The following is a 24,123-nucleotide window of genomic DNA, read 5'->3' on the forward strand; positions in this document are numbered from 1 at the left end:
AGCAAACAAAAACTATATAAAGTGATTTAAAATGTGCTTTTCCATTTAGATATTTATTTTTTCTAGCCTCATGTCCTAGAAGTCCTGGCCATACTTTAATGGAAACATATAAATATACAGCCATTATCTAATGTGATTTTAAATGCTACCATGAATACGCTCATATTTTACATAAATAGGAACATTAATGATTTATCACAAACATAAAACTAGCAAGATACTGTATGTGTTCATGAAATAATTTTACAGGACAGTCAGTGTTGGATATTCTTTAACTTTTATGGGGACATTTATCATCTTGACCTTTCACATTTTACTGCACTGTTTCACAAATCAGCTTTTAATCTTCCACCCATTTGTATTTACATTAATGAAATGTTTAACTAATGTTAGGCAATATACCATAAATCTCTGACTAACCAGCCAGCCTCTCAGCTTTGTACACACTAGAGTGGTATTACAACAGACTCTTAAGGAAAGGAACCTGTTGGACGACATGTCTGTGACACAAAGTGAGGGATGACAAACCGTCACACAGTCTTTGAAACATTTCTGAGACCTGGGAAGGTTTCATGTTTACGGTTGTACTGTACTGACAGGATTTAAAGGACTCTCATGTGTAAGTATGTCTTAAATTTGCTTATTTTTACAGGATATGTTCATTTTATATTGCAGATATAAATAGACACATGTTGGCTGCATTGTAAGGTTTCATTTTTGTATTGAAACGTCTTTAAAGGCGAGTCAACGTATTAGAAACTCAATGTTCCCTAGAAAGACATTGTGCTGTGATTGTTTTGCACCTCACTGTAATCAGGTGTTTTATGTGTTAAGACTTTAATGTATTACCGTTGAATGTGTCATAAGGTGTCACCTAATGTCCTTTCTCTTACAGGTAGGTAGTAGGCTATCACAATGGAATTTTCTTGTGGGTTTGTTTATGTGCCGCCCGCAGTGAGTCAGAAGAACGGCCAACAATCCAATGTCATCAAGCTCTCAGGTGGGATTTCTTTAAAACACTGCAGCCACACAAAATGTAAAACAATCATTTTTGTTTAAAACCACATATGTCAAATCTCTGGGTCCATTTTACAGTTTATTTGTCTAAATTCAAAAGATCACTAGGCACATATATGTTCAATGCAGTATCAGTGGAGTATCTAAAGAATCAACAGATGTTAGTGTTATATACAAAAGTTATAGAGATCTTCCGTGCAAACTTCAACAAATGGTGGCCTTGATTTATTTATGTTATCTCTCTATGGCCACTAAGTAGTTGTGGGGTAGAAGTCAGACAGAACAAGGATCCAAACAGGCAGACATGATCAGTTTAAGGATTTTATTAGTAGATGATACATACACTTACAAGCAAAGAAACCATGTATCTGAACATCCATAGGTTTACATTTAAAGAGCATGGGAAAGGTAAAGACAGGTAGAGATTTTAGCTCAGGTAGAAGAAACTGGAAATAAAAGGCAAGAAGCAATGTTAACAATCTGACTGTTGGATAAGAGGCTGCTATAAAAACTGAAACAGAGAGACACAGGTGAGCAGGTGGACAGGTGCAGAATAGCAATGACAGCTTCATACAGTAGAAATGCATCGGCCTGGGGAAGTTGAATAAGAATTGAGGCAGCTGTCAGGACCGTCAGTCTCAGACTCAAATACTTTCTCTGTTGACTCACCAGTTTGAAGAAAATTCAGCAAAGAGACACTAAGCTTTACTGTGTACAGTCTCTACGTCTATCATTGCCACGTCACCTGCTGTCAGTCCCATTCTCTGCAGGATTTAAAAGTTATTCTGGAAAAATTGTTGAACACGTTGAGAGAGAGATTAAAGAAGTAAAATCCAATATATGATCACAACATTATTGCTAATTCATAACGACATTGGCTTTCATCCGAGCGGCTGAGTGACTGCTTGTTTGGTTAAGTATGCGTTATGCAATCATTGACACACACAACCTCTGCTGTCTTCCTTAGAAGGAGAAATTCCTTTCAGATACTTTGCTTTTCTCGGAAAAAGCCATCTGCCACCTGAGTCACATTTTCTTCACAGCACAAAGGTCATCGCTGCCACCAGTTGTTTTCTCTGAGCTCACATTTCTCTTGCAAGAAGCTATTCTCAGATTAACAGCCACTATACGTTTGTTTTGTATGCCTTTTTAGCTCTTCTCCCTCCTGTAAACCGGATGCGTCCTCGCAGTCCTCCCCCTCCTCCTCCAACAAACTCTGCCGAGGCCAAATCACCAAAACCCCTCCGACCTCTTCTAAAGGTTATCGAGCAGTTGGAAAAGACCAAGAATGTGAAGAAGGCTGTGAAGCCTACTGTTTTCTATGAAAATGAAGAATTTCACAATAAACCAAAAGCATCTCCAACACCTCCTCGTAGAACAGGTACTGTGGATGCAGCAGTATTTGTGTTAATGTATGGTATAATCTTAAAAAGGTCTTATTATGCACACTTTCAGGTTCATATTTGTATTTTGTTCCTTTATGAAATATTTAAAAGGTTAAATGTTCAAACATTTCTTTATTTTTCTCATACTGCCTGTGCTGCAGCCCCTCTTTTCACCCTCTGTCTGAAACCAGAGCCCAGTCTGCTCTGATTAGTTAGCTGGCCGGCTCTGCTTAGAGATGTCCCGCCCCTTAGCCAATCACGTACAATGTGTTGGAGCGCTAGCCAATAGAAGCGCCAATGTTACTGTCTGATATCACAAAGAGGGTGTGGGAGAGAAACATCCTCCGGAGGTAACTTTGGGATTTTAGCCAAGGCAGACCATTAACATGTACTTAGTCTAAGGGGCGGGACATCTCTAACGGTTGACCAATCCCAACAGAGCCTGAAGGCTAACCAATCTGAGCAGACTGGACTCTGGTTTCAGACAGAGGGTGAAAAGAGGTGCTGCAGGAAAAATGAAGACTTTTTTTAACATTAAAGCATGGAGACATGTCACAGTAGAGGCGCAAAATACAAATATGAAACCTGAAAATGCGGGTAATATGTCCTCTCTAACACCACTCCTATCTGCACTCAGCTCTTCTTCCACCACACATGAAACCATCATCCACCAGACACTCCCCTCCCCGCCAGCCGTTCGACTCCTCCAGCACTAACAGTCAGGCATTTACCTACGACCTCCCGAAAGATGAGCCAGATTCAAACGCATGTCTCTGGGACCCAACATACTCGTACACCACCCCTGAAGGCGCGGGGGGCGAGGTGAAGCCGCCCACTGATACCAACAACGGGTTAACCAAGGCACTAGGTAAACAGACAACGTATATCTCTATTTGTATTCATTTTTAAGTACAGACAGATAATCCCAGTTTCATTCTGCTCTCAAACATCAGTCCCACCACTTCCTCCGAGGCCTTCGTTCATGAAGTCAATGCCGTTGTACTTAGTGCTGCTACCCACCTCTCAATCATCTCCCTCATCACCTCAGAAAACAGACTCGCCGCTTATCCCATCACCTAAAGGTAATTGAAACTATCTCCCTCTTGGTGTCAAAACATTAAGACTATATGATGTTTTACACCATCAATGATTATTTTAATTCTCTTTTCTCAACAGATAAGAGTCCTCTTTCGGGAAATCCTAACGTGCTTCTTGTCAGTTTAGGGAAATTACTCTCTGAAGAAAGAGGTCAGTATACTTTTATGATCACCATAAATCTTTTTTATCAATAATCTAGTTTGATTTCCAATTCATTTGGTTTATGATGACTGATGTTTGGCATATTTCCAGGGCAGATCACACAAGGGGAACCCACTTCCTGCTCACAGTGTGGCTCTGTGCTGGACTCAGGCCATAGAAACGTAATTACTACATGCTGTATTTCACTCGATATTCATCCTGATACTGATAAGTGGCAGCTTGAGAGTCATTGATTTCAAATGTGAATAATAACTGTATGTCTCCTTGTAATTACCACAAATACTGTGCATGACAGGCGTAATCATTATTGATCAAACCATCTTTGATTGATACAGAGTGCAAGATTTAGCATGGAAGCCCTGAGAGAAAAATGAGAAGAAAAAAAATCTGATGATTGCATTTTTAACATTCTTTTTTTTTTTAAATATGTAAAAGAAAGTGGGAAAAGAAAGCTTTTTGCAGGTGAATTTTTGTTGATGTTGTAATACTAATATCGGCCACAAGACGCTGAAGTGCATCTCTGCACAAAGTTTTAAATGGTACTAAAAGCATTTATGTTTTCCTCCAAGTGAGTTTTAATTTCTCTAAACACATTGTACATTTAGTGTGTGTTAGAAAGTTACGTATTAGTTCTTTCATGTTGTTCTTTTGGCTGGAAAACATAGATTCTAGACTTATTCAAAACATGTCGTGGCCTAAATGAGAAACCAACGAACAACTTATAGAAACCTAGTTTTTCTCCAATCTTTTAAAGAAAGAAATAATATAATAATAATATAATATCGAGAAAAAAACTTGTCTTCAAATGTTCATACATTATAAACACGGGACATAAAACTATTTATATATAACTTGGATGACCAAGATTGCCTCTCACGGCTTCCGTAGATTTCAGTTAATGTTGGTTATTTCTCTGTAAAAGTTATATTTATTTCAGGTAAAGGACTGTTACTTCTGTGGGTCTTGGGAGCCACAGTGTCCTCTAACTGGTCACCGGGATGGCCTGTTTTCTCTCTGTCCTGATGAAAAGCCCCTGGGTGCCGCTGACCCTCTGCTGCTCCTCTGCATCGACATCTCAGGCTCCATGAGCACCACCGCCGAGGTATATCCACACCATCCGACTCTGAGGTATTAATGTTGAGGCCATTTGTAACAGCTGAGGATTCAATCATCGATCTCTGTTGTTTTAAGGTGTCAGAGGGAGAGAATGTGGTCCATAAATCCCGTCTTCAAGTGAGTTTTAATCCCATTTATAAGTGTTGTTGTAAAATTTGACTCAAAATGAACATAATGTTAGACTTAACAAACTGTTGGCCGAGGTCGAAGTGAAGCTCTCAAAGAAAACACATATGACTTGACTTAAAGAAATATGCTGTTTGTCTACATCAGGGGTTCAAACTCAATTTCATCTCGGGCCACATTAGCATCATGGTTGCACTCAAAGGGCTAGTTTTATATATAAGACTATATACAAATACATATATAAATATTTAATATATATATAAAATAATGTATTATATTACATTATTGCCCCTCCATTGGATGATTATCGGATAGGGTAATAACTTCTTAATTAACTACGTCTGAAAGCAAAAGTCTGGGGCAAATAATTGCAAGTCTCTTCAGTGAGAATGTCACAAAATGATTTAAAAAGAAAAGCCAAATTCTGTGGAAAAATAAGTGACATTTTGAAAAGAATGTCAGATTTGGAGAAAAAGGCATATTTTGAAGAAAAAAAGTCAAATTCTGAGAAAAAAAGTCACATTTGAGATGCATTGTGGGACATGTAGTTTATGGGCAACGTGCTTCTGTAAATCGGCATGTAACTCTGGCCTATAATAAACATATTATATTCTTTTCAAGCTCTTGTGGGGCCACAGAAAATGAAGTCACGCCCCCGGGCCTTGAGTTTGACACCCCTGGTCTACATGCACAGCAGAGTCACCATATCAGCTGTACAAAGATCTCTGTTTCGATGCCAGCGATGATAAGAAATCATTGTTTTCAACCAGTTTGTCCAGGAGGCCGTGCTGCAGTGTGTTCAGAGACTGAGTGAACAGCAGCCTGGCATGAGAGTGGGACTCATCACCTTCAACTATCAGGTACATGCACGAAAAAGTGATCCTGGTCTCACAAGATTTAAATATTCTCCTCAGATTTAAAGTATAAATAAATACAAGTCATCCTTGTGGCTTTCCTTCCCCCCTGCTGTGAACAGGTGACGATGCATGGAAACGAGATTTTCACGTCACACTCTCTGAGCAATGCAGAGTTGATTGACTGCAACTTCCTGAAAGAGGCTGCAGCCAGTTTCCCCACGCCTCCTCCTCTCTCACAGACTAGGGAATACTTACAGAAACAAGTTATGGGGTAAAGAGAAAAAGAAGCACTGATTAGGTTACAATCACTTGTTTTGTTTAATATATAATGTATGTGTTTCCTCTTGTTGAAAGACTATCTGAAGGCGGGACAACGGCTCTGGGTCCAGCTGCTCTCCTCTCCATCGCAATAGCCTCCAGACAGCCGGGGTCCAAGGTAAGTCTGCTACTAGTCTGACCCTATACTGTGTATTTATCTAACAGGTTTAGTTTCTAGATATTATCAGGTTTGCACATAAAACATATAAAGAGTTTGACAATAAGAGCAACTGTTTATGGTTTTTTTGCAGTCATTTTTCATTCAATAATATTTCATGGTGCCAAATGTTCAAATACATATTTCAAATATTTGCTGTTTTTTCTTTTAATTATCTAACTTGATTATAATGTAATTTAATTACTATTATTTTTTTATTTTTAGGTTTGTCTGTAGTATTTTTGTCAGAGTCTTTATAAAAATTGTAACCGTTAATTCAAAAATAATTAACAGAATAATCCATAATGCAATGTAATGAATAATAAATTGCTTTAATACAGTTCTTTTAAAAATCACCTCCACTGAAACCAACTACAACAGCAAACTCCTGCTTTTATATAAATGTATTAGAAATAATAATATCTATTAAAAAAAGATAGTGTAGAACAGTTAGAGGGGATACTTTTCTTCATTTCTTTTACTTTTAATTGAATACACTTTCCTGATTATCTTATATCATTTTCCTAAATTAACATTAAATGCATGACTGGTAAGATGTTTTTATTTTCTTTGTCTGTGTCTTTTGTCTAAAAAAACAACTAATTCCTGACCTGCCATCCCTGCTGATTTTGAAGGTGATTATCTGTACAGATGGGAAGGCCAACACAGAGCTGGGGAACCTGGAGGTCGAGGATCTTGACGCTTGCACCCTCCTCTCATCCACCATCTTCTACCAGGAGCTGGGGCTCTACGCAGCCAATCAGGGGTCTGTGAACACATCAAATCATCAGTTTCAAGTGTGGAACAAGCTTTACAATAGATAATAAACTGTGGGAAAAAAAACTGTAGACAGATGTGTGTGCTCCTGACAAATGTGTTTGAGCTGTAATGAACGTCATGCTGATATGTCATTGTTCCTCCAGTGTGACCGTGTCTGTGCTGTCCATTGAGGGAACAGACTGTCGGCTGGATGAGCTGGGCCGACTGGCTGATCGCACCGGAGGGACAGTAAGATGCTTCAGCGTTAGTCAGATTTATGTGTGCTAGTATTTTTCTTTGAATGTACTATTTTGCTCATCTGTCTATGTGTTTTGTCCCTTAGGTGGTGATAGCCAGCCCCAACAAGCTGCACTCAGAGTTCGAACACATTATCGAGAACAGGACGATAGCTACACACTGCACCGTCACATTACTGCTGCCACAATCACTGTAAGATCTGCACTGAATTTATTTGATTTTATATAATTACATTTAATTGTATTTCACTAATTAATCTATTTTATTTTACTTTATTAGATTTTATTTTTATTTTTACTCTATTAGATGTTATTTGATATTATTAATATTACTTTTTTATTATTATTCATTGTTATTATTTTTGTATTATTATTGTAATGTTAGGGTCTTTATTTAGACAAGGAAGTGAGGGGAAAATGTAATGGCAGAACAAATGAATAGTGAAATTAATAAATCAATGTATCCAAAAGAACATCTGCACTGTATTTACCTTCAATAAAAATACTTCTAAAAGTGGTCTATTTTGCACATGAATGCTTTTTAAATTTTGACCAAGCGTTGACTGATGTTCTCTCTTGTTCCAGGCCCATGAGAGGAGAGAGGGAGGCCGGACACAAAGTGACCCGACAGGTGGGGAACGTGGATCCAGACACAGAGATCACCTTCCAGTTTGGAGCCAGTGAACAGGACACAGAGGGTGAGAAACAACTTGTATGTCAATGGATGTTGACATTGACATTCATGACATTGTCTCACTGCAGACCCTAAATCTGAATCCATGTCTGACCATGTCTCTAATGATATATTATTAAAAATGGTTCTGTTATTGAAACTAACAAAAACATGTAAGAGCATTTTGGTTTGTCAATGTGGAACCAATTTGGGATTCTAACTTTGAAACTAGATTAGTAGTACTGGGTCATATCATCTAATTATATCGTCTGTTTTTCTTATTTGTTAAGTGTCAATTGAAAGTCTAGGGGGAAAATTACAGTATTTGACAAAGTGTACTTTCATTCTAACACACATAATAAACATGTTTTTCCTCTGTGCTCCAAAAACCCTGGACTCTAAATATATTGTTGTGCTTCTCTCCAGTGTTGGCGCCGGCCTCTGGCAGCCATGTTTCCATCCAGCTGCAGATCAGGTACCGTCAGAGGAGAGGACGGACGGTGCTCAGAGTGATCACTGCAGACCGAGAGGTTACTGATGACAGGTGATGAAGACGTTTCCATAATAACTGAGCTTCTCTTACTTTTGGGGTTTAAGATTCCATCACACCAATGAGCTGCATGCTTACGGCCTACTCCTTGTAATCTTAAACAAGTCATTACCTTCTTAAATCTTTAATCAACGAGGCGTTTTCACCCTGAGGACAACAATTTTGATTAGATGTATTATTTTATTCCAATCTCAGTAAACCCTGAGGCAAAGCAGACTGGCTGTTGCTGAGAAACAGGAGCCTTTCACCATGTATCCGTTCTAACATTTGGTCACACAGTAAACCTCTCCACTCAGTCTGCCTGCTTCATATTCCTCATGAAGGTCGTGCAATTCATATTCTGAGCTGATACAAAGTGGCCTGTGTGTGTGTGTGTGTGTGTGTGTGTGTGTGTGTGTGTGTGTGTGTGTGTGTGTGTGTGTGTGTACATAATACAATGGGAAGGCTTCAGCGGTAAGCACTCTCATAACAAAGTGTGTGTGTTCCTCCTCAGCTCGGCCGCCCTGTCCTCCCTCTCTTTGGCCATCATTCAGCTCAACTCGTCTCAGGCCAGCGCCGCTCTGGCTGTCAGAGGACGCTTCCTGGACGCCAGGAGGGAAGGAGAGCTGCAGAGGAAGCTGATCGAGAGAGCCATGTGAGGACCGGGGTGTTTGGGTGTGGAAAACTCCGACGTGTGGCCAACGTGTAGAGCAAGAACTGCTTAATGCTTGATAGATGAATTTAATGAGGGTTAATGCAGTTCTATACACCCATAGAGAACGACAGAAATAAAGACAAGTCCAATAGTGCAAGTGAATAAAATAAGAAAGGATCAAAGGCTATGATCAATAATGGATTTAGATGGCATTATGACACTTGAATTCGATTACAGAAATTGAAACAGAGGCAACTAAATCAGCTTGCTCTTCATTTGTATGCTTTAAAGACCATTATTATTACCTCAAACTGGTTAAAACGGTTTACTGTTGTTAAAGCTTTCAAAGAAAAACATATATCAGCAGTAAAATGGTAGGGTGTCTCTGATCCTTGCCCAATAAACTGGGTGGGTCAGTAATAAAGTGTTGCATCATGTTATTTAATTGTATAATGTATACTTGAACGCATGCTGTTTATTAGATGCAGTATTCTTTGGGCTGCAGAAACTGTACTTAAAGTGAGTCTGTCTGTTTGCAGAGAGCACAATAGCAGTGCAGAGGACCATCAAACATACCAAGAATGGGTTAAAACCATGGAGCCTATATACAACAACATACATAACTTCACAAGGGTGAGTTTATACAGTGTTTGAAGTTTCATGTTGGTTAAAATTGCATAATTTAACTTTATCCTTTTGTTTTTCCAGAGAAAATCAGTTGTTTCCGACTCACAGGTAATCCCTTTCATGTCCTTGTAAATTAAAATGTTTTATTACTTTAATACTTTTCTGGTTTTGCATAACTTCTGCTGTTAATTCCTACTTTGACTCTCCTCCCACCAGTCTCTAACAGACGCTGGTGCAGCACTTCTCTACACCATGAAGCACAGCAACAGGAAGTCCATCTCGCGGAAGAATGAACATAAACTCTAGCCAACAGTCAGCCTCCACCTTTCATCTCGCTGGAAGCAACTCAAGTCATGAATGGAAAGGATTGCAGTTTGACTCTGACTGGCTGATCTGGCTGAATGAAGATCCCTGGAATAGTTCACAATATAAATAATGTAACGCAGCGTATCAACATAAAACACGGTCATAAAGAGACTCATTTCTCAGAGTGAGACTTCAAAAGATTTCTTTCAGCGTTGCATCAAAACTGCTGATGCAGTGCAGTGCTCATGGGCGTGAATGAACCACCAACCAAAACACTGGAAAACCTGACTCAGAAACACAATCAGCAGCTGACGCTATGTCAGCAAAAACACAGCACACAACTAATAAACCTTCAACAGTTAGTGAAGTTTTAATTATGAGAATGTAATTGTAATGAATGTAGTCTCTGGCACCAGACTTGGCAAAGCAAAAGAACATTTAATCATACATTATTGTTGTTTAAATATATTCTCTGAATAAGGTTAAGAAAAGGCATCAATGCAAAGATAGTGAGAAGGTGTTCATATAATTTATATATTTCAAATCAGAAAAAAAGGGTCAATAAAAAAGTGTTAGTGAGCAATGGAGAGCATACAGGATTAGATGCCATAGCCTTAACAGCGGTCTACCACGGTGCACTGAGATTCATCACAAACCTCAGATCCTTAACGCACCACTGCAATCTATACACTCGTGTTGGATGGTCTTCCCTGACCACGCGTAGACTGAAACATTGGCACATCCTTATATATAAGGCTATTCTTGGTGCTCTTCCCCCTTATCTAAGTATGTACATAAATAAAAAATGCACTGGATCCTATCGGCTTCGCTCAGAGAACTTTTTCCTTTTAACTGTACCAAAGGTCCGTACTGAACTTGGGAAAAGGGCGTTCAGTTACACTGCCCCTCAAGCTTGGAACCTGCTTCAAACTGAGCTGAAACTCAGAGAGCTGGTCTCATTAGAAACACTCAAAGCAACTTTAACTGACCTCGAAGCAGGCCGCTGTGTCTGTAAATGCTTTGGCTAAACTTGGTGTATGACTGCGTTGTGATTGTGTGTTTTTTAATTGTTTGTAACTTTAAAACTGTCTGAAACTGTGCTGTTACCATTCTTGGGCCAGGACTCTCTTGAAAAAGAGATTTTTAATCTCAATGATACCTATCCTGGTTAAATAAAGGTAAAATTAAATTAAATTAAAAAATGTAACTAAATACATTTACTCAAGTCCTGTTCTTTAATACCATGTTTAGGATACTTCTATTTCAATTTAGTATACTTCTTATTACACTACCTTTTTTGGAGAAATCTATTTATTAATTTAAGTTATGAGTTACAGATTTGCACCTTTTTAGGCTACAATATTGAAGTCATGTAAATATTATTTTATCACTGAATATTATTACATACGATATACATGATTCTGAAATGGGCCATTAATGAGCACTTTCTTTAATGCAGAATGTGTCAGGTATTTGGAAGCAAAAACAAACCACTTCTGATAACATATTTGAGACAGATCATGTCCCTTTCAATCTGGCTTATACTGTACATAATACAGTTTAAGACATGTTTTGTTTTATCGGGATCTGAGTATGTTCTGTAAATTCAAACAGAATCTTATGAAGGCTCAAAATGTTATAATTTCGCTGCATGTTGAAATAAGTTTATTGATGGGATGTACAGTAGGTCGCAGAGCAGGAACACAAAGGAAACACGGATGCATTAAGCATGTTAATTTTAGCATTCAGAAATGTCACAGCAAATGGACAGATTGCACCTATGGATTGAAGTGTTGCTTAATGTACTTCCAGGTACCTAAGGTGTCATTAATGGAAATAAAGAGTGTAGCAGTAAGAGCTCACCTTCTAGAGCTGCAGCCGCTAATGGAAAACTACGCTTTTGCTTTAAAGGTGCATGAAATGTCAGTGTCTTCAGTAAGTACACATTACACATTTTTAATTGGTATAAAAACCGACTTTCTTTCTTTTTTTTGGTTTACTTGACAATTCTTGTATTATTAGTTTGATATTTACAAAGTAAAACAGTTACAAATAATTGTTTCCAACTCAACATGTGAATTCAAAGAATTGAACAAAGGCTTTAAAAGGATTGAAAAGACATTTACCTGAAATCACAACATCTTAAGTGATGAGCATGTTTGTCACAAACAGATTACATCATTTCATAGTAGTGAATTATATATATTTTAAAACACAATCATATTTCCAATATCATGATAAAGCAAAACTGTAACAATTGACATGAAGTAGACTTTAATGAGGTTTTTTTTAAAGTTTTTTGAGAAATAACACTTCATTAGACCCGTCATCTAAAAAGATTTAAGGCCACTGGATAAATATGAATGTAATAAAGATTCCTAAACAGTCAAATAAAAGTGTAATGGCCCTCTTCTTTGACTAGCTACTCCGGCAGAGTCTGTAAAGCCGTCACAGGTACGGTCACGGGAACGGTCAGGGAAATGGCGCTGGGTTCCACAGTGGAGGAGGGAACCTCACTGGGAAGAGGAGGAGAAGGAAGCGGGTCGGTGTGGATAATGTTTATGTCACTGAGCTGTGTGGGGGCCGGGGGGGCGTCTGCATGAGTCCGTAAGTGCTTGCGAAGGTAGGCAGCGAACAGGAATGCTTTGCCACAGTGCGGGCAGCTGTGGGGCTTGCTGGTGGAGTGGATCTTCTGGTGTTTACGCAGGCCAGATTTGTTGAGGAAGCCTTTGCCGCAGCTGTCGCAGACGTGAGGTCTCGGCTTCGGATGCTGCTTCTCGTGCTCCTGCAGGTCTGCCAGCTGTGCAAACTCTGCCTGGCAGCTCTCACAGACGTGCAAGCCCATTGGCACGATTTTGGCAACAGTCGGCGGCGTAGAATCAATCGAGTGGAGATTCTCATGCGCCTGGACTTCCTCCCAGCTGCCAAACGTAGCATCGCAGTGAGTGCAGGAGAACTGAGGGAGAGTTGTGTGGGCAGTGAAGCCTGACGCTGACCCGGCCTCCGTCTCTTGTTGCTGTTCTTGTTCTTGTTGTTGTTGTTGTTGTTGTTGTTGTTGTTGCTGTTGTTGCTGCTCAGCATGCTCAGCTAGGTGAGTCCTCTCATGTTTGCGCAGGCTGGAGGAAACCACAAAGGACTTCAGACACTCCTCACATTTGAACGGCCTCTCCCCAGAGTGCACACGCCGGTGCTTGTTGAGGCTGGAGCGCTCTGCAAATGACTTGTCACACTCTGTGCAGGAAAAGGGCCGAAGCCCCGTGTGGACGAGCATGTGGCGCCGCAGATCCCAGGACGCTACGAAGGCCTTGTCGCAGCTCTGGCATTTGTAAGGACGCTCTCCAGAGTGGACGCGCTCGTGCACGGCCAGATCAGCCGGCTGCCTGAACCTCTTGGTGCATTTATCGCAGGGGTACGGCTTGAAACCCAGGTGGGCCCGTTGGTGGCGCCGGAAACTGGAGGGGTCGGAAAACATCTTGCCACACTGCGGGCAGAGGAAGGGTTTCTCTCCAGAGTGCGTGCGGAGGTGAGACTGGTAGGAGGAGAGCTGGGTGAAGCCTTTGCCACACTGCTCACACTGATAGGGCTTGTTCTGGGAGTGGATGCGCTGATGGCAGGCCAGAGAGGAGGAGCGGGAGAAAGCTTTGCCACAGTCTGAGCACAGGAAGGGTTTCTCTCCAGTGTGCGAGCGCTCATGGTTCTTCAGGTCCTTCAGCTCTGTGTATGTTTTCCCGCACTCATCACAGGCATACGGCCGATGGCCTTGGTGGTTCCTTCTGTGTTTTCGGAACACAGAGGGATCTGCGAAACTCTTGCCGCACTCAGCACAGAAGTATGGCTTTTCTCCTGTGTGAGAGCGCATATGAACCTTCAATTTAGACAGGGTGGGGTAGCTCTTTGAGCACTGACGGCAGGAGTAAGGACGCTCCCCGCTGTGCTGTGTCATGTGGATCCTCAGGCATATAGCTTGCATAAAGGCCTTACCACACTCTGTGCATACGAATGGCTTCTCCCCAGTGTGAGAGCGGCTATGGTTGCGTAGCTCTGTGGGAGTCTTGTAAGCCTTGTGACAGTCGGGACACTGAAAGGGACGCTGGGCCGAGTGAGTGCGCTCGTGCTTTGAAAGTTGAGCCTTGCTCGAGAATGTTTTCGTACACTGAGAGCACGAGTGTTGCGGCTGGCCGTCCTTTACATGTGCCGAAAGCTTGTGGCTCCGCAGCGCCGACAGACTCCTGAAAGCCTCCGTGCACGCAGAGCATTTGAAGGAAGGTTTGGATTTTGGAGGCCTGCCTCTGCCACGTTTTTTCGCAGGCTGATCTTTCACCAGCTCTTCATCTTGTTGGCTCTCTTCGTCCTGTGCAGGAGGGATGTGCTGCTCTGCAAGAGGGGGGCTGCCCGGCGGAGGAGAGGCCATCTTTATAACTGCAGAGAAATAAATGTGTATTAGTTATGTAAATAAACAGATCATTAGCAGCATAAGAGGATAAGGTGGTTGTACCATAGACATCACATTCCTATGACAGATATGATTTATAATAGCTGATTTTCTGTGAAAGGGGACCATAAAATAATCCGAATAATAACATAATAACACAAATATGTGGGTGTGCATTTAATCACAAAATGGCTGGCATTAGGACCTCAGGGACAATAAGCTAACCGCTTTGATGCCAGAGGAAGTCGGCGATGCAATGACACAGATCACACTGTCTGCATGACTGACATGTGCCCGACCCCACGAGAGGATCAAAGATCACGAGTCAGTGCGACGTTGTTAACAACCGGATACGATAAGTACGTATTCATGTTCGCTTAGCTCTCTTTCGCTAAAGACTTTAACACACTCAAAATGGCTGGCTTTAGGACCGGCTGCAGCAATTCTCTCCACAGTGTCGTCATCATCATCGTTATGCGGGATGGATTTTGCTAACATTAAGCCGCCTTTTTTGTATCGTATGTGCTTGAGAAAAATAAAAGGTCTTTCTTACCTGGATCAGGGCATTAATAGTTGATCGAGTGGCCGGAAAAGCGTCTCTGTGTACGGCTGCTTTTACTGTGAGTCTCGGGGATTGACTGTCTGCAGGGCGGGGACGGCTCTAGGACCATGATGACGAAAGCTCTCAGCAAGCCAAGTGTGTAACAATTTAATGCGTTTAACGGTAAATAAATATCAAGATAAGGCATATAAATGTATCAGAAACCCCTTGATAATTCACAGCAGAAAGAATGAAGCCACTGGGTTTCATTTCATAATGGAAACATGAACGCTACAGATTATTTTTTTATATAAAGTCAATGGCAGCTTTAGCTACGTAGGCTAACCTACATTGGCTGTCAGGAACTGAGATTAGCTTAATCTGTATCACAAAAAACAGCATCAGTGGTGGAATGAGTACTAAAATGATGTACTTAATTAAAAGTAAAAGTACTAGCATCAAGCATTAAAGTGCCAAAAGCGATAATGCAGATTAGCCTATTTTCAGAATATTTATTCTATGTTTTGATTATAACTATTGATGAATTGATGTTTATCAAAGCTAGTTAAGTTGCAGCTTATTTAATTACTGTGTATATGTTAGCTATAGTTAGTTAGTTATATTTGGAAGTTGCTCCAGGTGTAACTAAAGTCGTATTTAATATTACATCTGTAGAGTAACTAAATTGTAATAAATAAATGTGGAGTAAATACAAGTAAACGATTTACCTCTGAATTGTAGTGGGGTAGAAGTACAAAGTAACAACACATTTAAATACCTAACTAAAGTAAATGTAGTTACTTTACTTCACTCAGTGTGATAGACATGTTTCTATTTAAATTGAATGTGGGGTTACTTTAACGCTGAGCCCCTCCGGTCACAACTCGAGGGGGAAGTATTTCTCTGCTGCACATTTCCTGTTCCTTAGCAACAAGAGCAATGTGGAAATGGTGATGGGAGAAGAAAAGACAATTGGGAAAAAACGGGGTTGCCCTTTAACACAAAAATAACGCTATTTTCAAATGGATGAATTAAGTAATATATTTGGAGGCTAGCGTTGAACCAGCCCTTCTTCAGGTATTTAATCTGTCGCTTTTGTCCACGCCGTGATTCCGGTTTTAAAACGACTTCTTGGCTTTTTGGTGCAATGTTTGTTTAGCTAGCCTCGATGATGCTAGTTGGTAGCGGGCTAACGTTTGCCAACTGTTTTACACGAATTTAATCATAGTTAACCTGCCTGCCTGCTCTGTATAATAAAATAAAAATGAGTGGTATTATTCAGATGTTGTTAACAATGGAACAGAAAATGTGTGGTGTTTGTTGTGGTAATAAATCAGTAGAGATAGGCGTTTCCCGGTTTATTGACAAAGCTAGGTCAGTTAGCTTGCTACGGCAGAGATATAGCTAAACATGGTTACCGTTTCTAGCTAACTACATTTAATTTACTAACTATTTTACCATGAGGCTGGTTACCTTCTGCCGACTCTGTAACCCATTAGATTGTGTGGCATGAATATCATATCTTTATTACACTTTATCACATACCTTGCTTTTTCTTGTTCTTATTCCTGTTTGTTCAGCATGTTAATACACGTTATCATTATTTGTCTTCTGTTGGAAATATATGGTTTATACAGCGGATAATTTAAAACTCTTTTTTTAATAAATTCCATTTAAAGTATTAATTGTAATGGTTAGAAAAAAGGGTACAAATAAGGACAACGGGAAACAAAGAAAGGATGCTTTATTTTGATCATTGTTACCAAATTGTAACATTGTGTCCTTTTTATAGTGGACAACTTACTATGTAATGTTAAGATGCTTAATCAATGCAAATGAAGGGGTAGGACACATTGTAGTGGGTAGTTCTGTAGAAAATACAATTGTTCTTTTACATATGAAACATTACCTTACTGTGGCTGGCTTTTCAAAAGATGAATTTACTTTTATAGGTTTAAATAAGGGTTCAAACCCTTTTGAGGCATACACATTAGTAGTTGTTCAATGTAGCTTCTTAACTGACATGGTTAAAATGTACATTTGTATAGAAGAATAGTTTGAGGAATAAACCTTTACATCTTTATGTGTATTTACATGTATAATTGGATTGTAGGTTATTTGTAGCTCTCTTTAATGTATACATAACTCAATGCTTACAACTGAATACTATTGTTTACGTATACACAACTGCTAACTGTCACTCCTTCTTTCCACAACAGCTACCTGCTTCTCCTGAATTCAAGCCAATCCTGATTGGGCAGAACTGGTTCTCAATGACCTCTGCTGTTTTACCTCCCATGACACTTGGACCTTACTGTAAATACCTACCTTCTGCGTATAAGGACGATAAAGGCATCTGATGCATTTCCCTCTTGAATATTCATGCAGTGTGTGTCTAGTGCAGTTATTTGAAACGTCATCTTGTTATGGCGGCGCAAGACCCGGGCAGGACAAAAAGTTTTCCTTGCAAACAATGCGACATTGTATGTCCCAACATGCCCAGTCTGCTTGAGCACATGGATGCTCACCTTCAACAAGAGGAAGATCGAAAATTTAAATGTGATGAATGCGGACGTGGTTATAGACATGCTGGTAGCCTAGCTAACCACAAAAAGACACACGAAGTGGGTTCTTTTCAATGTGACATCTGCGGTAAAGAAAACTCCAACTCTCTGGCCCTGAAGAGTCATCTCCGAAGTCACAACTATCAGAAAAAGTACTCCTGTGACCAATGCGAAAAATCTTTTCGTCTGGCATCACAGCTATCCACACATGAGAGGGTTCATGTTACCAGGCGAGTAAAGGACCGCTCGTATAGGAAGGTAGACATGGAATATCCCATACCTGAAGATGATGAAATAGAAAATGATCACCCCATTGAGCAGTTGGCTGGTGTTGGGATTTCTACAGAAAATAGCCCAGCTGAGTACAAGACGGATGTTGTTTATAACGCACAATCTGAAACATCTGATGATGCAGCAGATCGGCCTTTCAGATGTGACCTGTGTGACAAATCATACATACATCATCGAAGCCTGACCAATCATAAAAAGACTCACCAAGTGGGAAAGTTTGAGTGCACCGTGTGTTGCAAACTGTTCAATAACATGGCTGCCCTCTACAGCCATCAGAGATCTCACAAAACGAGAAGTGGGACGGAACCAGATTCAGTGGGGGGGTCATACACTGGGGCACCACTGGACCAGTTTTCACCCCAGAGCCAGGATGCTCCAGTAAACTTTTGCCATTTATGTCAGGTTCTATTCCCCAATGATGAAGAGTTCCAGGAACACATCCAAATGCATAACTCTTCTTCACTGTCATTTGGGCTTCAAGACACCTTGTCCGAGGATCACAATATGTCCTATGAAAACAGTATTGCCTCGCCCGAGTCAAATTTGTATGCATCTCCTATTAATAACGTTCCCTCAGTATCATCAATAGATAATCATGGAGGGTTTGATCTGCCCCTAGAACAGATTAGAAGTAACAGTCAGATGTACTTGGACTGCTCCAACAATCAGACACCACCTTCCAATAGCACTCAGGGAGAACCCTCAATCATTGACACAAGTACTCTCAATCCTCTCCTGACGCTTGACACTGACAGTGCAACTGCAATGGAAGAGAGTTCAAGTGTAGAATCTGCTGAGCGCCCCTTCAAGTGTCAAATCTGCAGCAAAAGCTACAGGCACTCTGGGAGCCTCATCAACCACAAAAGGTCACATCAGGTAGGGATTTACAAATGTTCCATCTGCGAAAAGAGCTTCCCTCACCTGGCCGCCCTCAAAAGTCATCTCCGTGTCCACAAAGGTCAGTCGTCATCGTTCGGCTTCGACGCCGACGGAGACTGGCTCTCCTCAGAGCCTCTGACTCTGGATAACCAACAGGGCTTCTACGCTCAAGAGGAGGAGGAGGAGGAGGAGGAGGAGGAGGAGGGGGGGGAGGAGGAAGAGGAGGAGGAAGAAGAGGAGAAGGAAGAGGAGAAGGAGGAGGAGGAGGATGGCATCTTCCCTCTAGTTGATATGAATCAGGAGAATGGATTGGAAGACAGCAATGGAGCTTTGTACCATGAGCAGTTCAATCCGGAGTTCCCCCACGATATGACTGTGCATCTACCTCACGATGACCACCTGACGCAGAGGCACATGTGTGCAGACTGCAGTGAGACATTCGCAGACATTGCAGGGATTAAGTCGCACGTTTGCCCACTGCTACAGCAGCAGCATGACACTACGAGCAGTGACTATGATAGTGTTGTCAATTTCAAGGACAGTAATGATGTTCAAATTCCAGGGAGTAATGTAGACTTCCAAGGTCTGAATGGTAACCACGACCAAAGTTACTTTGAACAAAACTTCCATGAGGAAATAAGAAGTAATCAGATGAATAGTGGCGGAGAAGGGGATAACGCTGAAGAGGATGAGGAAGATGGAGACCTTTGTCAGTGTTCTTTATGTGGAAACACCTACACCAGCATGAGGGCTCTTAGGAGCCATCTCCGAGGACACACACAGTCCCATGGCACTCCTGCAAGCTCTGGACCTTCCTCTATGTCCTCCCATGAAGAGGTGAAAGACGAGGAGGCCGAGGAGATGATGATCTGTAGCACATGTGGGGAAAGTTTTGCCAACAGTCAAGACTTGATCACTCATCAGCTTCTACACGACAAAGAGCAAGTGGACAGTGTTAATCAGTTAGACATGAACAAGAGCGGCGTGTCTGAAGCCAAGGAGGATGTAAAGAGTATCTGTGGCCGCTGCGGCATCTTCTGCATCAGCCTCCATCATCTTACGAACCATGGCTGCTCCACTGAGAGGACAGAGAAGTTGACTCATACTGAACAGGAAATGAAAGGGAATGATGTCTCCCAGCATGATGACACGACTGATAACAAAGAGACTTTTGATACTAAAGATCGGCAGTACAAGTGTGATCAGTGTGGGCGTTCATACAGACACGCCGGCTCCCTCCTTAACCACAAGAAGTCCCACAAAACTGGTGTGTTCAGGTGCCTCGTCTGCCAGAAACGCTTCTACAACCTGTTGGCCCTCAAAAACCATCAACGGTCACACTTTGATAAAAAGAGGTCAGTTCAGATGTACATCATTCAAACATGTCTAATTCTCATATTTGTCACTTATCTTAATGCTAGTTGGAAATTGTGATTTAAATGTTAAACCATTTTAGTTTTGTGACTTTTAGACAGTTGTTCTAACCCTAACCCTTTTGCAAACACAGATTACCCCTATGCTTTGTCTCTTTCTCCAGGCATTCTTGCAATGAGTGTGGCAAAGCTTTCAAAATTCAGAAGCAGTTAATAAACCACCTGAAAAGGCACAAGGAGAACCAAGCCAAAATCCAAGACCTAAACAACCAGATCCAGGCCCTCATGGAGATGAATGGGACCAGGCCAGATGGAGGAATGCAGTCCTTAACTCCAAACACCAATCAGGCTTTTCCCTCCACTCGACGCCGCAAGCAAGTATTTGAAGGGAAGATAGAACAAACAAAGTGTGAGACCTCCATCAAATCTGAGAACACGGGTGACCAACGGCCTTTCGCCTGTGACCAGTGTGGCCGTACGTATCGCCACGCAGGAAGTCTGGTTAACCATAAAAACTCCCATAAAACAGGCGAATACTACTGTTCCGTTTGTAATAACAATTACCCCAATCAGCTAGCGATGAAGAACCACATGCGCACCCACTTTGCATTGAAAAAGCATTCTTGCCCAAACTGTGGGAAAGGGTTTAGGGGAAAGAAGCAACTATTGGCCCACGTTTGTGCGGACCTCAGAAAGGAGAAGGCCGGAGTCAAGAAGGTCCTCAAACCGAGAGCCTTTAAGTGTAAGGAATGTAAGAAGGCCTTTGTCTCTGTTGACAAGCTCACTACCCACACCTGTGATGCACCACCAGGCAGAAGTGATGCACAAACAAGTATGATTCGGATTAAAGAGGAGCGGCCTTTCAAGTGCATGATATGTAACCGCAGCTACCGCCACGCAGGCTCCCTCCTGAACCACAAAAACACACACAAGACCGGACACTTCAGCTGCACCTTCTGCTCCAAGCCCTTCACCAACCCCATGGCTCTACGCAATCACACGCGCATCCACACGCAGAAGAAGAAGTACGTGTGTCTGACGTGTGGAAAGGCCTTCCGCCTCGCCAGTATCCTGCACAACCACCAGAGGATCCACAGCCGGGCGGCCAGTCACTTCAGGTGCTCTGCGTGCGGGAAGAGCTTCCAGGGCCGGTCCGGCCTGAAGAGGCACCACTGCCGCCGAGGGCAGGAGAACGCCCCGAGAGCCGGGGTGCAGCAGACAGAGCGCGGAGACAAGTGCTTCATGTGAGTAACTGTCAACTGAGTGTGTAAGTCTTATTTTGTGTATTAGTTGTCATTTGGGTCGTTTTTATATCTTTTTTAACAAAGATATCCTGATCTAATTGATACATTTGCAAGGCGTTCATCAGCCATTATATTAGCTTCTCATTGATTCTTTATATTTCTAGATATTTTAAAAATAAACACTCAAAAGTTTTTATAAATCTCTAAAATGTCCCAGTCCAATATATTGGTTGTTAATCTTTTTTAAAAATAAATTAAAACAATCATTATTAGCAATGTTGTTTTTGTTTTACTTATCAAATATCAGCCAACTGTTATTGGACTTTTAACGCGACAGTATCAGCTTAAAAAATCCTGTATTGATGAACTTATTATTATGAGTCAAATGAAATATATGTGGTTCTCCCACATTCTTTTAAAGGTGAGAAATATACAATTCATTTGAAAACCTCAAAAGCTGTGAATGAAAAAAAAAAAGATATTTTTTAAAGCTCAAGTAAATAATTCAGGCTAGCTAACAAAGAGTTCAGTGTTGTGTCTAATGATTTGGGGTACAGTGTAATACCAGGCATTGAATATGAACGTATTCCTGCTGCAGGTGTGACTTGTGTGGGCGCTCCTACCGCCACGCTGGCTCCCTACTCAACCATAAAAAGACACACTCCGAAAGCCTGCACCACTGTTCCTTGTGTCTGCAGACATTTCCTGACCCTCTCACTCTACAGATTCACTCCCAGATGAGGCGGCACTGCTGCCCCGAGTGCGGCAAGACCTTCTGTCAGCTGGCTCACCTGCAGAGCCACATGGGGGTGCACTCCAAGCCAGCGTCCAGCTACCAGCAGCACCAGGGGGCTCAGGACCCCTACCAACACAGCGGGGACCAACCCGTAGACGACATCGGCTGGGACTCAGGGATAGATCAAACCACGGGGATGGACGGGATGCTCACACCGGTTCCTCCCCCTCTGTCCCATATTCCAGAGAGCATCGCTGATTCAGAGAAGAGCAACGAGACGGAGGAGAAGAGCCACGTCTGCGATCATTGCGGCCGCACCTACCGCCACGCCGGCTCCCTCCTCAACCACAAGAACAGCCACAAGACGGGCTCCTACTTCTGCTCCGTCTGCCAGAAGGAGTTCACCAACCTGATGGCCCTCAAGAACCACCGGCGCATTCACACGGAGCCGAAGCGCTACCAGTGTCTGGAGTGCGGCAAGGCTTTCCGAGTGTCCACTCAGCTCATATGCCACCGCCGGATCCACACCAAAGAGAAGCCTTTCGCCTGCCAGCAGTGCGACAAGAGCTTTTCCAGCAAGTCCAACCTGCGGCACCATCAGAAGCTGCACCAGAACACCCAGAGCTACGACGCGTCTTATAGCATGGATGCTAACGCGTTTATGGACTTGGACATGGGGTCTTTCCTTTGAAAACAGATTCCAGAGCGTACAAGAGACGAGGATAGGCAGCCCTCTTATTTATCTGTTATTCATCCCTCTTTCAGTAATTGTAAAACAGTATTTTTTATTTCCGAAGCTTTCGTTGAAGACATTTCATTTCTGTCTTACCTCCTGGTGACTCACGTCCTCCACAGGGTCTACTGGTCAGCTTCTGATTAGGACTGAATGTTTTGTTTGATCAACAGGATACCAGAATACAAGGCGGCTGATAATATAAGCCGCGGCTCATTCCTCAATGACAAACCAACCAAAGTGATCAGAAAAGTGCAGCCCAGGTCCATGTGAGGAAACTGACAACATGTTTCTGAAAGACAGTATCTTCTCTTGCTATGTTTAATTGTGTTCAGTGCCTCTGTGTGTTCCTTAGGAAACAAAGTAATACATATTATATTTATCTCTGACTCCTTTTGTTAGCTGCCAAAAGGACTGCTCACTTTCCTTTTTGGATTTCAAAAATGGCAAGCCTGTTGTAAGTCAAATACCTCTGGGCGTGTCCGAAGGGCAGTGGCAAAGTGATTTTCTCAAATCACGTTATCAAGTAAATAGTCGTACTGCTAATAATAATTACGTCAAGTGACTTAGTATGCTAAAAAAAAAATGATGTTTTCATTAATTTATTCCTGTTATGTGCATATTTTAACAGAATCGCTTTTTTATGAATGTTGTAAAAAAAAAAAAAATTCTGTCTTCTAAAACTCATGTAGCCTTTAAGGAACGCCATCAGTCGATTTGTATTTAGTTCTCAGTTACAACAAGCAGGAATGAATGAGCCAGGCATCGTTGGCTGCACTCAGGGTAAACCTTAAAAAGGAACTCACCTGACGTGTTAAACATTGTACATAATCAGGTTCACAAGTGAGCAGTTTCTTTCCACGTGCCATTTCAACTCAGACGTTCTTCACTCCAACAGTTGGCTGCAGATGCACGTGTAGTGCATGCTCACCCGTTAAAGTCCATCTCAATCCTCTGAGACGCATCCGTAATGTTGAAGTGCCAGTGCCTAAAATGTCAAGTAAAGTGTAGCAGTATAATTTTAACAAACCTCTTCTTGGTTTATTTCTTGTTAACTGTAAACCAGGGCCGGGCGATATAGAGAAAATCTCTATATTTCTAAGTGAATACCTTGACATGGATATTTGTGTCTAGATTACACAAAAATGTGATAACCAATAATACAGTAAAGGCAAATAATGGAATTAAACTTATAATAAAATGCTATCGATGTTAGGGCTGCACGATATTTTTTCCCCCCTGCAATATATATATTGCAGGAATTGAAGAAAAGACCGTTTTTTTTGTC

General features: G+C 41.6%; 3 protein-coding genes across 9 annotated transcripts; 2 read left to right on the forward strand and 1 right to left on the reverse strand.

Moving 5' to 3' along the window:
- The first annotated feature begins 554 nt into the window (after window positions 1-554).
- On the forward strand, window positions 555-11,030 carry LOC104946322 (circularly permutated Ras protein 1-like). Of its 2 annotated transcripts, none has more exons than XM_010772120.1 (21): window positions 555-619; window positions 896-1,000; window positions 2,171-2,398; window positions 3,040-3,270; window positions 3,356-3,484; window positions 3,579-3,650; window positions 3,753-3,823; window positions 4,585-4,764; window positions 4,854-4,895; window positions 5,675-5,764; window positions 5,881-6,032; window positions 6,116-6,197; window positions 6,872-7,002; window positions 7,160-7,244; window positions 7,339-7,445; window positions 7,838-7,950; window positions 8,352-8,469; window positions 8,969-9,109; window positions 9,649-9,742; window positions 9,818-9,844; window positions 9,953-11,030. In XM_010772120.1, the coding sequence occupies exons 2-21, from the start codon at window positions 916-918 to the stop codon at window positions 10,040-10,042; spliced, it is 2,268 nt and encodes a 755-aa protein (XP_010770422.1). In that variant the 5' UTR covers window positions 555-619; window positions 896-915; the 3' UTR covers window positions 10,043-11,030. The 2 variants fall into 2 exon arrangements, with proteins under 2 accessions (XP_010770422.1, XP_010770423.1); XM_010772121.1 differs by having other exon boundaries at window positions 4,600-4,764.
- Window positions 11,031-12,147: 1,117 nt separating this feature from the next.
- Window positions 12,148-15,114, reverse strand: znf668 (zinc finger protein 668). Of its 2 annotated transcripts, none has more exons than XM_010772128.1 (2): window positions 15,028-15,114; window positions 12,148-14,461 (listed from the first exon to the last, which is right to left on the reverse strand). In XM_010772128.1, exon 2 carries the CDS (start codon window positions 14,451-14,453, stop codon window positions 12,465-12,467), a length of 1,989 nt encoding a protein of 662 aa, XP_010770430.1. In that variant the 5' UTR covers window positions 14,454-14,461; window positions 15,028-15,114; the 3' UTR covers window positions 12,148-12,464. The 2 variants fall into 2 exon arrangements, with proteins under 2 accessions (XP_010770430.1, XP_010770431.1); XM_010772129.1 differs by lacking the exon at window positions 15,028-15,114 and adding an exon at window positions 14,700-14,768.
- Window positions 14,749-24,123, forward strand: znf646 (zinc finger protein 646). 5 transcript variants are annotated; one of them, XM_010772124.1, is made up of 4 exons: window positions 14,749-14,833; window positions 17,235-20,104; window positions 20,287-21,366; window positions 21,965-24,123. In XM_010772124.1, the coding sequence occupies exons 2-4, from the start codon at window positions 17,442-17,444 to the stop codon at window positions 22,791-22,793; spliced, it is 4,572 nt and encodes a 1,523-aa protein (XP_010770426.1). In that variant the 5' UTR covers window positions 14,749-14,833; window positions 17,235-17,441; the 3' UTR covers window positions 22,794-24,123. The 5 variants fall into 5 exon arrangements, with proteins under 5 accessions (XP_010770426.1, XP_010770425.1, XP_010770427.1 ...); XM_010772123.1 differs by lacking the exon at window positions 14,749-14,833 and adding an exon at window positions 15,083-15,171; XM_010772125.1 differs by lacking the exon at window positions 14,749-14,833 and adding an exon at window positions 15,124-15,198.

This window comes from Notothenia coriiceps, unplaced genomic scaffold (assembly GCF_000735185.1).
Source record: "Notothenia coriiceps isolate Sejong01 unplaced genomic scaffold, NC01 NC01_scaffold00010968, whole genome shotgun sequence".
Classification (NCBI taxonomy): domain Eukaryota; kingdom Metazoa; phylum Chordata; class Actinopteri; order Perciformes; family Nototheniidae; genus Notothenia; species Notothenia coriiceps.

Excerpts from the sequence above, each read along its gene's own strand:
- LOC104946322 (XM_010772120.1), top strand. The coding sequence starts at position 916 with ATGGAATTTTCTTGTGGGTTTGTTTATGTGCCGCCCGCAGTGAGTCAG. Across the intron at positions 7,446-7,837 it reads TTACTGCTGCCACAATCACT|GCCCATGAGAGGAGAGAGGG; the intron begins GTAAGATCTGCA and ends CTCTTGTTCCAG. Across the intron at positions 9,845-9,952 it reads CAGTTGTTTCCGACTCACAG|TCTCTAACAGACGCTGGTGC; the intron begins GTAATCCCTTTC and ends TCCTCCCACCAG.
- znf668 (XM_010772128.1), bottom strand. The coding sequence starts at position 14,453 with ATGGCCTCTCCTCCGCCGGGCAGCCCCCCTCTTGCAGAGCAGCACATC.
- znf646 (XM_010772124.1), top strand. The coding sequence starts at position 17,442 with ATGGCGGCGCAAGACCCGGGCAGGACAAAAAGTTTTCCTTGCAAACAA. Across the intron at positions 20,105-20,286 it reads TCACACTTTGATAAAAAGAG|GCATTCTTGCAATGAGTGTG; the intron begins GTCAGTTCAGAT and ends CTCTTTCTCCAG. Across the intron at positions 21,367-21,964 it reads CGCGGAGACAAGTGCTTCAT|GTGTGACTTGTGTGGGCGCT; the intron begins GTGAGTAACTGT and ends TTCCTGCTGCAG.